The following is a 17,889-nucleotide window of genomic DNA, read 5'->3' on the forward strand; positions in this document are numbered from 1 at the left end:
TAGTTGACACATTGGGTTTATGGAAATATACTACATGGGTTGAAAATGTAATGCATGTGTTATTACATAGTTGTTAGCTGTTTATATAAATTCATATAGGAGTTAATTTGTTTTTCTTTAATAGGGAAGATGCAGAGATATGTTTGAGGAAGATTATAATTTAGGGTAGGTATACACTTACTGGCCGGGTTGACGCAGTGAGTTCGAACTCCGGAAGCGCTGCGGTCGACTCCGGTACTCCACCACGGCAAACGGCGGTGGCGGAGTCGACAGGGGAGCCGCGGAGTTCGACCCCGCCGCGTCTGGATGGGTGAGTAGTTCGAACTAGAGTACTTCGAATTCAGCTACGCTATTCACGTAGCTGAATTTGCGTACCCTAATTCGAACCCCCTTTTTAGTGTAGACCAGGCCTTAGAGTCGCTCCCTCATAAGGGACAATATTATGAACATAAGAATTGGGAGATGTGCCCTGGAGGGGTTGGGAACACTGCATGGCTGTGTGCAACAGTTCAGCAGAGATGCTCTTCAGTTTGTTTTATTAAAGTTTTATTACTTTCTCATTCACTGGTTTGTTGTTTAATGAACCCCAAGATTGTTACATGGATAAACTCTGTAAAAAGAGGTACTGCCACAGAAATATCAGATCTGAGGAGTAATTCAAACCAAAGCGAAGCAAAGAATAGGACAGCCAGAGTGGAGCTGGCCTTACACCCATTCTTCTCTGTTGAGTAATCACTTGTTCTTTTAACAATGCATTTGGTATTAACTGCACAGAGCAAGGAAGACTAGTGTGTATAACCTAACAAAAGTTAATGTGTTGGTAACTTATAGTTTATTATTATAAGTATTAAGTATTTGGTAGCATTCTACATTATTTATCCTCCAGGGTACAATTTTTAGATTTTCCCTCATAATGTTCTAAAAATTTTAAATTATCCCATTTGTCTTGATTTGCCTCTGCCTCTCCTCACAGTTAGCAGAGCCTAGCCTAGCTGGGTCACTGCAGCAACACAAAGGCTCTAGATAAGTAGTCTCCCAGCAAACTCTTGGAGGGCAATACCAAGACAATTGCTGAGTTAGCAGCAGTGAAGATGACTTCCAGGTTCCTGCCTAAAGTTACAGAGCCATTTTGCAAAATCTGTGAACACAGAGATCAAATAGAAACTAAACAGTTGGAAACAGTCTGGAGAGCAAGAGAGGAGAGGCGCAAGTGAGCTGTTCCTATAAAGAACAGTCTGACAAGGAAGAGAAAGACAGATCCTGTGGGAGTGCCTGAAAGTAACTGCAGCTTTCCCTGGTTTCCAGGGACTGTATGTCCCAGGGAAAGATAGACATGCATATAGACACTCTATTGTCTTAAGATCTGTTTTTGTTTTTTTGGGGGGAGGGGGGTTAAATTCTTTATTTAGAACCAAACAATACTCTACTTGATGACTTTCTGGTGGGTATCACTGATCATAGCTCTTGGAGGGAACAAAACTGCAGGTATTGAACCTAAGCCAGGCCTCCTGAGGTAATCATGGTTAACACCTGAGGACTACAGTCCAAGATCCAATTTGAGAGTGGTAGAATCATGTGATTCCAACCTGAGGGAGACACTGGCTTGAGGCCTGAGAGAGGGGGTGCACTTGAAGAAACCAGATGTGGAGTTAGTCCAGTAACTGTGACTATGATATAATTTTCCAAGGTTATCCTCCATGGTGATCTACTTTTAGACTAAAATAATATTTATTTAGAGAGCTACCATGCATCCTAAGTTTGTGCGAGACAATGGCTCCTTACCAAATACATGAGTAACAGAGCTAGTCAGGAATTTTCTAATTGTTCTTTGGCTGGAAATATGCCTCTTTGTCAAAACTGAAACTTTTTGTGGGAGATTTTGTCAGGAAAAAATGTGTGTGGGTCTTTCTGTCTATCCCAATTGTTCAGGCATTTGCCTGAGATATCGAAGACCCACATTCAAGTACCTGCTGTGCCTGATCTGAAGCAAGGACTTGAACTTGGGTCTCCCACACCCAGGCAAGTACCCTAAAATTAGGCTACAAAGTCAGCGTGTCTCTTTCTCACTCTCTCCTGTTGGAGCTGTTCCAGTTTGTATAAATAATTATGTATTCATTCAATGAGTATTCACTGGGCCAGAAGTATATTCTGTGTCCTGGTGATTAGTGCACTTGCCTGGGATGTAAAAGACCCAGGTTCTAATCCTTGCTCCAATCAGGCAGACCAGGTTTCTTTTACAATACAATCATCGAGCTTTCAGTCACCAAATAGCAGCAGTATGTTGAGCAGACATCTTCACTGAACTATATACAATAGCAGATTTTTTTCAAGATGATTAATTAATTGCAATACAATGGACATTGGGATCTTGGAGTTATACTTATTAGATTATGGCCACATTGTTGTGGGATCCTTCCAAACAGAGCACACATACGATCAAAGAAACAAAAATGTATTGCAAGGTAAAATGGAGTCATGTGAATAAAGCTCTTTTACAAGCTTAAACCCAAAGCATCCTTCCCCATATTACTGTGGTGTATTATATCCCAGGAGACATGTATAACAACAACTTTTTTTTCCCAATGCGTTGTACTTTTTGCATTCAGTCACCGTGTAAGAAGTTACTTTAAAAACAAAGTCCTCATGCGATAGACCTTTCAACAATAATTTGTATAATGTACTAATATGCTATAATGGCGACTTTCTCCTTCTATTATTTTTTCCTTCAAGGTAAAATAATGATCATAATGGGGGAACCAGATGAAAATATTGACCATGTGTAAAATCACGTAATTTATAAATATTTCCAGTGGGATAATTTTGCACCATTTTCTTGAAGGAAAAAAATATATATTCCCATACAAGTACTGTAGTGCAATATCTTTATCTTGAAAGTGCAACTTAAAAATGTAGAATTATTATTTTTTACACAACTGCACTCAGAAACAAAACAATATAAAACTTTAGAGCGTATAAGTCGAAGCATGAAGGGGCATATGAATGTTTAGCACATAAATACCGTGCAATGCCGGCTACAACAGTGCCATGTGAACACCTGTTCTCACTTGTAGGTGACATTATAAATAAGATGCACACAGCATTATCTCCTGTAAATGTAAATAAACGTGTTTGCCTTAGTAATTGGTGGAACAAGAAGTAGGACTGAGTGGACTTTTATGAGGTGAATTGAAACATACCAGTTCTTTTATTGATCGATAGGGAAAATATATTATTATTTTTATTACAAATAAAGTTAGCACTGTATACTTTTTATTCTGTGTTGTAATTGAAATCAATGTATTTGAAAATGTAGAAAAAACATCCAAAAATATTTATAATACATTTAAATTGGTATTCTATTAACAGTGTGATTAAAACTGTGATTAATCATGATTTTTTAAAAAACTAGTTAATTTGTTTGTATTAATTGCATGTATTAACTGCATTTAATTGAGAGCCCCAAATTTAAACAATATGAAGAAGTTAGAGAAAGAGATTTGCAAATATCAGAATATTCCAGATCAGCTTTTACTGAAAGAAAAAGACCAGATCCTGATCCTAGATATGGCACCTTTGCACAGCTTCAATAGATGCAAAGGGGTCAGGACTGCCCAACTACAGTTGTGATGTAACACCCCCTAAAAGTATTATTATACCAATTGGAAATTGGAGTGCAGTGAGGCAATGTCTCCTCTGCCCCCTAAAATCTCTTTGTAACAAGGGGTCAGAAGGAGGTGGCACAGAGCCAGCAGCGGTCTTAGTCATTTTGCCACCCAGGGTGAAAAATCTTTTTGGTCCTTCCGTGTACTCCTCAACAAAGCAAACAAATGCTGGTACAGTCATTTCCTGAAATATGATGAATTGACAATGTCCTACCCCCTACCCTCCAGAATTTTCCATGCTCAGAGCTGTCTATGATGGCTTTATGCCAGCTAGCGATTCTCTCATACCAGATGAATCCTCATGTCTGTTTAATGAACTTTTACAAACCCTTTGAAAAGAAGAACAAAAATTATGCTTAAAGCACAAAGTCATAGGAATCATGGGGCTTCATTCAAATCGGATATATGGAAGAGACACTATGCTTTAAGTAAATAGGGAAAAGGGACAAGAGCTTAGTTGTTCTTGATAATAGCACAAATACAACTACTTTTAAGATCCAATTTGCTGTAAATTAATGGACTTGCTCTACCTTGATACCAGTGTAACAAAGCAAAAATGCATCAGGGTTTTTTAAATGAAGTTGCAAAAGGAAACAAAAATAATTTTCTTCTGAGGATTTGAAACACCAAAGTAGAGAATTAAATCATGAATGCATGCTCTCAGATGAACTGCATGCTGTATTCATTAAGATTATCTGCATCATCTCACAGTGTAGGGTAGCGGACTAAAATTGGATTATCAGGACTAATATTTTGATTCACAACTAAGAAACAGTTTTAAGTGTTTATTTTTTTTTATTCCCCACCAGAATAAATTAAAATTATGGGAATGATTCTTTAAGGAACTTTACCAATTTTCCTCTTAAAATACACCCTAATATTTTTTCTATCAATACAATTATAATTAAGTTTTTAAGATAGATAGATAGATAGATAGATAGATAGATATTAAATTACTCATTGTGGATTGAAAATGCATGACAAATAAGAGTGAGTAAAGCAACTGCTGGGGAGGGTTATGAAATAAATGACCCAAAATAAGAAGAATTATTAATGGTATTTACCATAAGAGACAGATAGCAGGAAAGATAAACTAAGCTGTTTTAAAAAAAAATACATGCTAGTTTTGTACAGTGTGTATGTCCTGAAAAGAAGAACTTCACTTACTGGGTCATTAGGATTGTACTGGATGACATATTCTATCTGGCCATTAGGACCATCATCTATGTCCATGGCACCATTGTTCCCAGAGAATCCTGTAAAGATGGTGGTTCCAACTGGTGTTAACTACAACAAAAACAAAAAGAATATACATAATTCAAAAACACTTGGAAAAATAAATAAAGAAAGGCTGTCATTCCCTCTCCCAACTTTTTGTGCTAAAAGTTCAAAGAAAATATGGGGACAAGTTATAGACCCAATACTGTCAGTCTCTGGTTTAGCTCATGTTATTTCCCCGAAAGAGGATTAAAACCATAAATGGGGTTGACTCATATAACTTCCATGTATCAAGATAGTAATCTCTTTGTCGATATACTTTTGAGGTAAGGGCCAACAAGCTTTGGAAAGGAAGAGAAAAGAAGAAAGGAGAAGGAAGGGGAAAAAGAGAAAATAAACAACTGACTCCCTCTTTAGACTGGGGAAGTGTAAACTAAGAAGTCAATTAAAAAAATTTAAATATGTATGTATTGTACAATGCATTTCATGAAAACATTGAAAGTACAGTGCAAGATAAATTATATATATACACATGTAAAATATTTATAGCTTTAGTAAACTTAATATATACAAGAAAAAGAAGAGATTTTAATACTCATTCTAAACAGATACTCTGAAAGCCAACAGAATTCTCGCTACTGTGGTACAAAAGCAATTACAATGTTTCACTATATTTTGCTAGGGACAATTTTACACCCCATAAGTTTTGTTTTGAAAATACTGTTTTCCAAACTATCCTAGCAAAGTTGAGGAGTTAGGGTGAATTCCTGGCCCTGATGAAGTCAATTGCAGAACTCTCATTGACTTCAGTGGAGTCAGAATGTCATCCTTAATGTTCAGAGAGAGTCTGGAAACAAAACCAAAATAAATGAACCAAAACCCTAATCTGAACTGTAAATATAAACAGAACATTATTTCAGATTAGAAATTAACCACCACTAACTGCATTATTGGACGAATTTCTGCTCTCTTGCAAAACTCTAGAAAACAGGATATGTCTGGAGGATACCACCTGAAGTCAGGGGAACAGAATCCCCCATTCAGGAAAGAGAACATCAGAGCAGGCACTCCAGCTCACCATTAGCTGTAGTAGTAACTACTGCCCCCACAATCACATTCACATTACACAGGGAGTTTTAGCCACTGTTTTTAACCCAAGCTCCTCAGCCATGCTGCTAAGACAAAGCTGAGCTGCCACAAAGTAATTCTCCTCGGAACGTAGGGTCCAACACAACACCAGTTTTATTGCTTTTCAGACTTCGTGTGCAAGAAAAAAGAGGAAAGGATTTGTCCCACAGAGTTTATTAAAAAACAAACATTTCTGGAATAAATGCAGACTATAATAGCCACACTGCCACATTACGTAGTTAACAACAAACAGCAAATATTAGTATGTGGCAATTTGCATTGTTTTCTCATGTATCCTTGGTTCAGAGGTTGTGTGATCCTGGTTTGATTTTTAAAACTTGTTATTTAGGAAGTTTAGATTTCTGTAATCAATATTTTCAGAGCTAACAATAATTAAGCTTTAGAATAAAACCCATTTCCTTGCAGAGTCTTGTTTAGGATAACAGTGTGTACAGTATATTTTTCTTAATGCCAAACTGCATTATATATACTTAAACCATAACTATATATTTTTTGCTATTAACTTGATTTGCCTGCCAGTGTCCTAGGCTGTAAAAATACTATCCATGCTATACAAGTTGTGAATAAGAAAGTTGGCTCCCCCTCAGGTCCTATTGTTTCCTTACATTAGTCTCCATGGAGTTCATTACCTTGTGATTTGCACCCAAGACTCATTACCTTAAATCTCTGTTGCAAGAGCAAACTTAAAAAAAAATTAGGAAAACAATTGTCTCAGAGACTTGAATGAAGTTGTACAAAATCAGAGCTAAATGCCATAAACCAAGTTGGATATATTATTGTTTTACTATTAAGAACAGTATTTTTCAGGATTCTTTCCTATTTTTTAAAACAGGCTATAAAGAAACAAAGCAAAATAATCAAAAGATACTTCAGATATTTTATGGTGAAATGTGAAACTTTTTATTAAAATAAAATATTTGACATTAGTCATTGAAAAGATATTTGATTTTCATAATAAGTTAAGATGTATTGTTTCAAGGGGTTGGTCTGAGGGTCAGTACGTGATGGAGAATGGTCTCTTACTTACACACAGTTAGAATGGTAAAAAGCTGCAGAGCTCCCTGGAAAAAAATTGGAGGAAATGACTGAGATGATATGTATATGCCCATAAAGGGCTAGCAAGGAGAGGGTTAAGTACTCGGTAAAATGCAGGATTTGTCAGCAGAGCACCGAGCTGGGTCAGCTATGATGAGATAAGTAATTTCATGGCACTCTATAAGAAAGCAACTTTCTCAGACTTGGACTTGACTTCAAGAACCAGGCACTCACAGCAGAGGGAAAAAATTACTAGTTGGAAAACCAATTTTAGCTGTCCAAAGCCACCCTCTTCAAGTGTGTGAGAATAAGAACATAAAATTGGAAAGAAAAGAGTCAGCAAGCAAAGGTAACTAAAGCAGAACTTGTAAATAAGTGCAGACCACATTGTAAAAGGGTAGCAAGATTCTGATTCAGATCAACAGAGGGGCTAGTATTCCACCTTCTGGAGTCAGAAGTTTACACAAGAATCTCAGTTTGTTTCTTTTTTAAAAGTAAGTTTCTAGAACTAATGGTTGAAGTAAAAGAAAGCTGATTCAAGGCCAGATTTTTAAATGTATTTAGGTGTTAAAGATGCAAATAGGCACCCAACTGATTTTAAAAAGTGCTACAAAAGTGGGAGCTAGGCATCTAGGAGGCTATCTGCATCTTTAGGTGCTTAAATACCTTTAAAAATCTGGCACTCAATGAAGAAAGTACAGATCATTTAACTCTACTCTGAATACAAGGGAGATTGGGGTATGGAACCTATGAGCAGCTAAGCCTAAGGAGAAGGGTATGGTTCATACAGTGTTATTTTGGAATCAATGTTCTGTTAATAAAGTGAGGCATCAAAAAGGGTGATTTTTTTCTTCAGAGTTGTAGGTTTTGTTTGCAGTTGGGTGGGAGTAATTATAATGACTACAGAGCACTCTCCCATAAGTATAGTGTGTCTTCACCAGATGTGCTGCAGCTGAGCCTAGTGCGCTAGTGTAGACTTCCCCAGAGGTTTAGGGACACTCAGATCATAGGGTTGTGTCCCTGACCATCCTAGTTAATAGCCATTGATAGATAAGTTCATGGAGGATAGCTCCAATTATTTTTTGAACCCAGTTATACTTTTGCCCTTCACAACATCCCATCTTTAACTTCTTCTCATTTGGAAGCCATTCCATATTCCTAAACATTTTTCTCCCTCTCTCTTTATTTTTTACAGTTCTAATACATTTTTTTTTGAGATGGGGAGACTGTGACTGCACATAGTATGCAAGGTGTGGGAATATCATTGATTTAATAGAGTGGCATTGCAATATCTTCTGTCTTATTTTCTATTCTTTTCCTGATTCCTAACATGTTAGCTTTTTGACTGCTACTGCACATGGAGTGGATGTTTTCAGAGAACTGTATATGAAGTTTCCAAGCTCTCTCTCAAGTGGTAACAGCTAATTTAGACCCAATCATTTTGTATTTTGCATGTTTAGTTGGGATTATATTTTCCGAAATCATTACTTTACAATTATAAACATTGAATTTCATCTGCCATTTTTTGCGCAGTCATACAGGTTTGTGAGATCACTTAGTTAAGTCAAAAGCTAACTGCCAAGAGTTACAATCATAAGTAATTTTGTATTGTCTGCAAACTTTGTCACTTCACTGTTTATCCCCCTTTCCTAGATCATGTATGAATATATTGAACAGTCCTGGTCCCAGTACAGATCCTTGGGGGATCCCACTATTTATCTCGCTCCCTTTTGAAAACTGGCCATTTACTCCTATCCTTTGTTTCCTGTCTTTTAACCAGTTACTGATCCACAAGAGGACCTTCTCTCTTATCCCATGACTGCTTACTTTGCTTAAGAGCCTTTGGTGAGGGCCTTGTCAAAAACTCTCAAACTCCAAGTACATTGTATCCACTGGATCACCCTTGTCCACATGCTTGTTGAATCCCTCGAAGAATTCTAATAGATTGGTGAGGCATGACTTCTCTTTACAACAGATGTGTTGACTCTTCCCCAACATATTGTATTATTCTATACGTCTGAGAATTCTGTTCTTTATTGTAGTCAATTTGCTTGGTACTGAAGATAAGCTTATGTCCTACAATTACCAGGATCGCCTCTGGAGCCATTTAAAAATGGTGTTACATTAGTTATCCTTCAGTCACCTAGTGCAGAGGTTGATTTAAGCAATAGGTTACATAACACAGTAATTCTGCAATTTCATAACTTCAGAACTCCATCTGAATACCATCTGATCCTGGTGACTTATTACTGTGTAATTTACAATGTGATCCCAGACCATTTATCTTGAACCACAGACATGCAGCCCAAAGAAACTACCACTCCAGCATGCAATGTTCCATGTTTTTAAGTTGCAAAGTGGAATCGTATGCTGGAACCTGTAGCCTCTATAGACCATACCAATATTAATCAGTAGTGGTGGCTGTTATTTGTTTAGTACAGAGTAAGTTGCTAATGAAGCCCTCACTTAGACAAAGCTTTGTGGTCACTGCCTTACACATTGGAAATGGTCTTAAAATCTGTGTCTATTTAATCATTTATTTTACTATGTTTGCAGTTCTGTGAGTGCAAGTTGTTAGTGTATTAAGGGGAGATGATATGACATTTTGTATTTCTTAAGGCTACTACTGAAATAGGCTTGTTTCATCTCTGAATTCTCTGGCCCCTGAAAAACAAATGCCATTGACATTGTTAACTTTCAAACATGAAGTACATTTCATTTCCCTTGTGCATGTTTCTTTCAAGAAAGTCATACAAAAGTTATTACAAATTGGCAATACAGTCACCATTAAACTTTTTAAACTTGTCATTTGCAGGTCATTAACATCCCCATCAGATTCCCTATAAGAAGTGCATGAATACTATAGTACCATTAAGCAGGCAAAAGGTAAAATTTTGAAGATTTTAATGGTGATCACAGTCAATTCAATTCTCTCTCTCTTCTTGTTCTTATAGTATTAAATAAAAATCCATTTTGGACTTAAGGTGGAAGGGTGAAGAGAATAAAAATTCACCAGATAAGATGAAGGGTTCTATCAGTTTAAACCCCATTGTTGAATTATATTCAAACTGACATAGTTGTGTAAATGGAAAATGTAAAAGGAACCCACATTCCGAAAGGAATGATTTGGTACTATAAAATAAATGAATTACAGTTGCATGTTATAACTGCAAAGGTCAAAGCCTGCAGTTCTGATTTATTCTAGATATAATGCATGAAAGCAGTACAGATTTGCTAACCTTCATGAATTTAGCAATGTGAATTCCATTAGTCTGCTAGCTTGATATCTTTGATTCAAAAGGTGGTATTGGACATCCCCTCACTTCTGGCCCTAGAGTATATTTATTCTTTTTCTCTTCCTTTTCTCTGCATTTTATTCTATACAATATGAATAAATTAGAAAGGAGATTGTACCAAAACCCTGCATTTGAACACCCCATGAACTTTAGAGAAATTTCAATACAGATTCAAAGTTTAGGGCTGCCCCAAACCCTCATCGGGATTTCTTCAGACTTTGGATCAGTTTACATTCAGATCTGAACTACAAGTTTCATGTGCACCTCCAGAATGAACTTGATGAACTAGGAGGAGAAATTAATATAATCCATTAGAGATTGGCACAGTATAGACTGCACCAGCTTTCTACACACAGATCTTCTAATTTTATTGAGTTTTATCAAATTTATGAAGGTTTTCTGCTGAAGGGAGTAGACTGCGATCACAACAGTCATTTTATCTCTTCAGTATAAAGAAGAGAGCCGCCTCAACCACAGTTCAGCTTTTAAAGTGTGCTTCGAGGGCCTGATCCAATTCCCATTGGCCACAATGGGAGCTGGAACTGGGTATGAATGATACCTCATTCAGGGAATACCTTGTAGGAAGAGCACAAATATTAAGGTATTCTTATTTATTGAATAGATCTCACTTTTGACCTAACAAACAACAGGCAAAATTACATATGTATACTTACTGCACCTCTCATTAAAGGAGAAGTTACAGAGAGTATCTGACTCCTTATTAGACAATTCTGTCTTCAAGACAACGATTTTTAAATTTGGTTTTCTGGTGTCCATATGTTACAAAGTAATGCCCAAAGCAGAAACCAAGTAGATAATGTTTTATTAAGAATATATTTCACATTAAACCCTGAAATACATAAACAATTCCAGAGAGCAACTTTCCTGTAAAGAGCACCAAAATAGCAATTTGATATAACAGTAGGTGGTTATATAGAAATATATTCTATTCTAAACATATACTGCAGAAACTAGGGGAAAAAATCTTTCTTCCAGAAATTCATAGCCATACTGCTTACTGTTTAACAAACAGTAATGGATTTTGTATAGCAAACGGCAATGCTATGTCATGATAATAAGCAACCAATATGTTTTGGTAATCAGTCCAGAGATGATGTATGGGATGTTCTTATGACCTCTTTTGTCATACAAAATTCCTTTCATACCAATTTCCTTCTGACAGTACACTGTAAAATAGCTTGTGAACTACTGGCCTTTCCCTAGGGTAGAGATTATTAGGGAAAGCTGGTTCTAAAAACTACGAACTCCTTCTACTTATTACTTCAGTGGAAAAAAAAACAAACCTGGAAGCTCAGTGTAGCACATAAAATGTGACTGAATATGTTATTTTTTTTTCAGATTGACAGCCAAATTAATGTGTTGAAAGATGGATGCTCAGAGTCTCTAAAGAATAAAAGATGCTTTATCATTTTGAGCACAAAATCAACCACACAATTTTTATGTAAAACACTGTGTATTTAAGTTTGCCTCAAAGACATTTGAGATAGGCCTCTGCATAACCAACATGCTCACACCTCTGTCTGCTCTTGGTTTATCCTTCTCCATGCCTCATCCATCATTTATTTCAAACTTTCCTTCTTTCTGCTTCCACTGTTATTTGAACGTCTTCTTCCTTTTGGCCCCACTTCCAGTGGGAAAACCTCTCTCCAATAATTTCTTCCATGAAGGCTTTTTTAAAGTGACTGCTGCAAGATGATGACATCACCTCAAATTTATGCTAATCCCCCTTGATCAAGACATGCAAGAGAATGAGGATATTAGGGCTGCCCCATTAAACAAAAGTTCTCCTTTGCCAAAAATGAGGTTTTAACATTTGTTTTCATTCTGCTTTCGAATAAACTAGACCTTTTAAAAAACTCACTTTCTTGATGTAAAGTTTTAGTAGACACAAGGCAAAGCTAGTTTTTACTTGAATGTAGTTTATTAGGATTGACCTTGACTCTCTCCAATTGGGGTTTACCTCATCAAATTATACTGAGGTAAAAGCTACAGTTTTCTTGCTTCACAGGCTAACAGGGCAGATGAGGTGGGGGTAGTTTTCAGCACAAAGAATGGTTGCTGTGAGATTGGAAATTCTTAAAGAAATGGGGTGCTGTTCACTGGAGCCCGTCAGCCCTCGCAAACATATTCCCATCCCCTAACCTCACATGACCAAAGAGTGGCTAGGATAATTTAAGCACTGTTACACTCTGTCCAGCCTCAGCCATCTCATAATCTCCAAATATGTCCTGGTGGGGAGAAAGGAAAGGGCTCTTTTGCGAGATGGCGCACACACCTGCCCAATAAGGATCCTGGGGGTGACCTGTTCCCCACCCAGTCCAGTGATAAGAATGTAATAAACACAACTTCCAAACAGATTTATGATACTATCTATAAATTTTCTTAAGTATAATTATTGTAAAATATATATGATAGTTAATACAAAAATCTCCACCAGAACAATGTAAGAAGAGACCCTGTTCACCTCACAATGAAGCCAATGGGAGTTTTTTTTTCCACTGACTTTAGTGGTAACTAGATCTTTTCAGAAAAGACAAATAAGGCTGCTTGCGACACACTTTACCTCAAAATGTCACCCTGTAACCCCCATATTCATCATTCATATACGGTTGTGAGGTTTTATGCAAAGCATGCCAAGTAAGATATCACATGAAAGGTCATGATCTGCTGAAACAAGTTGTTCTGTCCAAATATGTATATCATTAGTGTGTATGAAGTTATGAGATTTTGCTGTATGGTTGTTACTGAAATATGTTGTAAGTTTGAGAATCTCTACTGCCAGGTGGCTGTTAACTGACCATTAATCAACTAATAGTTCAATTGCACAAGTCCACACAATGAGGGTTTACTTGATCACTGTGATTCAGCAAAGCTCACCGGGACATGTCCGGGCAAGTGTCTTCTTGGCACTTGGACTGAATATAAAATGAGGGACTGTGGCATTCTGTCTTGGTCTTTCTCCTCCCACACTTATGCTGGCAGCAATAGGGCAGGTGAATGCTTAGAAGACGACTACTTCACCTGAGGAGACTGGTCCAGGTTTAAGAGGGAAACCAGTGTATTATGAACTGTAACATCCAGTGGGGTGAAAAAATTACTGATCTAAATACTGCATAGTGTAATAAGGTTGAAGATTTAGATTGGCATTTATCTTTTATTTTCTTTGGTAACTATTTCTGACCTTCTTATGCCTACCACTTACAATGTATCTTTCCATAGTTAATGCATCTGTTTTATATTTTACCTAAACAGTGTATTTTGCTTGAAGTGCTTGGGAAATCTCAGCTCAGTTTACAAGGCAGGTGCATGTCCTCTCCACATTGAGGGAGGGGCAGACTGGTTAATAAACTTACACTGGCCAGGCTTCTGACCAGTATAAGATGGTACAACTCTGGGGTGTAAGGCTGCGGAGCTGGCGGGAATTGGCTGGTACCTTTCTCCGTGTGATTCATGAGAGGCTTTGGGTGACTTCATGCAATATAGCTCGGTGTGGGATCCCAATGCTCTTGTGCTGAGGGATAACAGCACCTGGAGGGGTTTGCTGCTTGTCACTAGCAAAGCATTGTGAGAGACTGCCCAGGCTGGAAAGTTAAGGGGGCACAGCACTATCCCATTTCCAGGTTGCACCCCGGGGATCCTGGCACACTGCTCTACACTTTAAAATATTAGCTAAACCTCACAACAGCTCTGTACAGGAAGGTAAAGAGAAGAACAGAAAAGTTAACTGACGTCCCTATGGTAATACAAATCAGACACAGAACCGGGAGTAGAAACTATTGGACCTGACTCTCCGACCTCTGCTCTAACCATCAGACATGCTTATTCTCTACCTGCAATATCTTGCAGTTAAAAACAAAACAAAATCAAAAACAAAAAAAAAACAAGCAAGTTTTGTTTCTAGATATTTGAGCTGCTAGGAAGGCATTAAAATTTTCCAAAAAGTCAGACATCAAAACAGTATTCCAAACTGATTACTGATGGCCATTGTGGGTGCCTGGCCTTACATTGGGTAAACTATAAACATTTGTAAAGGAAGCCATTATCACCACTAGTAACAAGACTGAGATGATCTGTCCTTGTGGAGAAGGCAATGTATTGCAAACAATAGCAATGACAGGAAACAAATCAAGTAAGAAATAGAAAGAAAAAAAATCTTGGAATTAAGCATGTGACTAAGCAAAGGGGAAAAACTTACAGTAAGCTTTCTATTTCCATAGGTGAAAGCTACACAGGAAACTTTAAACAAATAAAATTGCTGGAATTATTTATGTGCATTAGGAAGATACATTCTGATAGATATATTCATCACCTTCATAACACACTGAGAATACATTCTCTTGTTATTGCTTATTAACAAAGTTAGAAAAATAGAAGAATTTGGCACAGTGGGTCACATAGCAGAACAAAATAAGATTTACAAGTAATCATTGCGAGCTAATGCACTTTTGATGATGTACACCAAAAGAGATTAATTACTTCAATACCATACGGAAAAAGACTTGAGTAATTACATTGAAAATGAAGTAAATTCAGCTTAAATTGTAATTACCAGCAGCATCAGTGCCAATATTTTTAGACAATCAGAGTTCAAGAAACAGTACTGCATAAATGCTGCATTCTCTGCAAGTGAAGAATTCAAATGACATACATAGTCTTGAACACTAGCCAAAAAATTTTGGTTTCCAAGAAGAGAAAAATCTTCATTAATTACAAGGCACTTCTCTATCCTTATTATAAAGCTGCTAACATAGCTTTTAAGTTGTATTAGTCAATGGTGAATTCACTCTTATATTCTAAACAAAAACTATATTAAAATGGAGATAAGGTTGAGAATTTGTAACAGCAACGTAAGGATGAAACACATTACAGGGAAGCTGAAATTCTCTCAAAACCATGCAATATAAATCCAGATATCCAGAGTTACGGTTACACATAAAAGAAATACAAACATGTTAAGGTAAGAAATGCACAATTAAGGCACCCAAACAATTGCTTGGGTGACACTGATGTTCTTCCATCAACGGACAGAGGACAGACATCAATTTTCATACTCCTAGACCTCTCTGCAGCATTTGACCCTGTTTATTATGAGATCCTGCCATCCCACCTGAGAGAGGGGGCAGAGGTCCAAGGTAATGCACTAAAATGTCTTCAACCGACATACCTAATGAGTAATGATAGGACCCCTTATTTGTGGAGTCCCACAATGGTCAATTCTCTACATTTACATGCAGCCTTCTAGGTGAGCTGGTCAGACAAAACGACCTCAAAAAAAAAAGCAAGATTCAGATGACATAGCTCTACATCACATTACATAAGACCACACCACTATCACGAATATGGCCAAATATTTTGACACTATCAGGTCATGGATAAAAATCACAAAGTTGAAGCTGAACTTGAGTTAAGACAGAAGTGAATAGAACTAACTGTGCCCTGTAGTGATGTCATGCAATAACTATACGATTTTAAGGAAATTTAGGGTCTGCGGTCCAAGGCTAAACTGATTTTAAAGATACGTTACTTTTTCATATTTTTCCCCTTTTGGCAAAAGTACAGGGTAGTGTTTAGGATGCTGTATGAGTTAGCTATGCATTTCTTAACCTAACACATTTGTTTTACTTTTAAGTTTAGTCTTAAATCTAAACTTTCTGGGTTTGTAGAACTTGGTTTTAGGATAATTACAACATCCGTAATGGTTTTAGCCTTTCACATGGAGCTAAGGTTGATAATATATATTAGTAATTGAATGTAGTTTTTGTCTGGGGATTTCCTTTTTATTACTATTAAAATGTTTCTGCATGTACAGAAGAAGAAACTGAAGAGAAAGTTACCATGAGATATTTCCAAATGAGTATCAACCTTAATTTTTTTTTAATTTTTACTTTGAAGGGGAGAGTCACTAGTACACCAAAGAGGGGGGAAAAACAACTAAAATATTCTGGTAATTCAGTTCCTTAATTTGTCATTGGCTTATTGATTTAGAAGTCAGTGTTAATAAGACTGGTGATATAGTGGTAGGGGGCAGGAAGAGCATAATTCCCCAAAAGCCAATGTCTCCGTTGTTTAAGAGGTCCCCCTGTACTTGTGGTTCAGTTACCCTGGCAATGCTACCTCAGTGCACAGTGGAGCCAATGCAGTAGTGCCATGGGGAGCCTTTCAAGAACTGATGTTGAAGCTATCATCCAGCCCCAAAATCTTTAAAGAGCAGCGACAGTGGGACGAAGGATTCTACATATGAGAACTGACACATGTCTAAGCTCCCTCATATAAATGAGTCATTACAATCAACAGAATTGTTGCATGTAAATTAGTTGCAGAGGAAAGTTGGTAAGTGGATTATTCACCTTCGATGTTGTAGTAAGAGGAGGCCCTAAGATATAAACCTTGGTATCAGAGGCCTGGTATGAGGCCTGAGGCCTAAACTAAAGTAATGGTCAAGACTTTGCTAACATAAAGCAAAGTTAAGCTGTGAGCCAGAGGCAGGCCCTGCTCACAGAAGCAAGGAAAGGGCTGATGCTGCAAGAAGATACGTACCTAAAAGGTACTGAACACTAGATATCAGAACATTCACATACTTGCACATTCCACACAGATAATAAAGAACAGGCTGGCCCATCCCAATGACAGGGGCAAAAGGGTAATATGATGGATGGAGTTGTTTTGTTCGAACCAACATGTACAAGGTAAGAGGCGGCACCTTAATACGTAGAGGGGTTGTACCGTGCTACGTAGAAAGGTTGCACCTCAATACGTCAGGTGTGATGTGTAACTTGTTTGTATCTGTTTATAAGAATGCATCCCTGGGGCGATGTCTTTGTCCGGCTGAGGGGGCAGTGGAAAGTCCCGGCACTGACTGAGCCGGGTCCATTGCCAAGAGGCACTTTCTCGTAGTATGCCCTGATTTAGGCTAAGAAACCTACAGGGAACTGCCATTGTGTCCGAGGTCGCAATAAACCTAGCCGACGTGACTTTGCATCTTACTGGACTTTGTGGTTATTGGGGGTTCTCGTCGGGTCTGCTGTGTCAGCTATCTGCGCAGAGCTGGGACAGCACACAGAGGGAACATACGCACGCAGCCGAGTGATATCAACATTGGAGAGAGCAGAGCACCACACCGGTACTACTCTGACAACACATGTCAATTCTTCCACTTAAAAGTTACCTGAGTTGTTTATTACTGCTGGGCAGTACTTCCTGCAGAGCCTAGCTTCACAGGGCCTACAGGTGAAACCCCGCCTAAGCTTCCAATCGTGATACAGGAGCATCAGTAGCCTAGCATCCCTACAGTCCCAGATTCTACTCCAACAGATTCTTAAAAACACATTTCAAGTTTCCAGATGTTAGAAGGGATGTATGGAAAGAGACTGCTGCCCATTCCTGAATTTAAAGGAGACTTTGAAATTCAGATATATTTGACCATGCAAATTCTTCTCTTCTCTTTCTGTAACGCTTGACATCTTCTAGTGTGAATGAAGATGAAAGCCTATACACAACGTTACAAAACA

General features: G+C 37.7%; 1 protein-coding gene across 18 annotated transcripts in view; it reads right to left on the bottom strand.

Moving 5' to 3' along the window:
• PCDH15 (protocadherin related 15) overlaps positions 1 to 17,889 on the bottom strand; it is a 790,091-nt gene that overhangs the window by 449,020 nt on the left and 323,182 nt on the right. For all 18 annotated transcript variants that reach the window (XM_039547294.1, XM_039547276.1, XM_039547275.1 and 15 more), the window contains one exon: positions 4,830 to 4,949. In XM_039547294.1, the coding sequence (XP_039403228.1) occupies positions 4,830 to 4,949 (120 nt within the window). The remainder of the gene's footprint in view (positions 1 to 4,829; positions 4,950 to 17,889) is intronic.

This window comes from Mauremys reevesii, linkage group 7 (genome assembly GCF_016161935.1).
Source record: "Mauremys reevesii isolate NIE-2019 linkage group 7, ASM1616193v1, whole genome shotgun sequence".
NCBI classification, from domain to species: domain Eukaryota; kingdom Metazoa; phylum Chordata; order Testudines; family Geoemydidae; genus Mauremys; species Mauremys reevesii.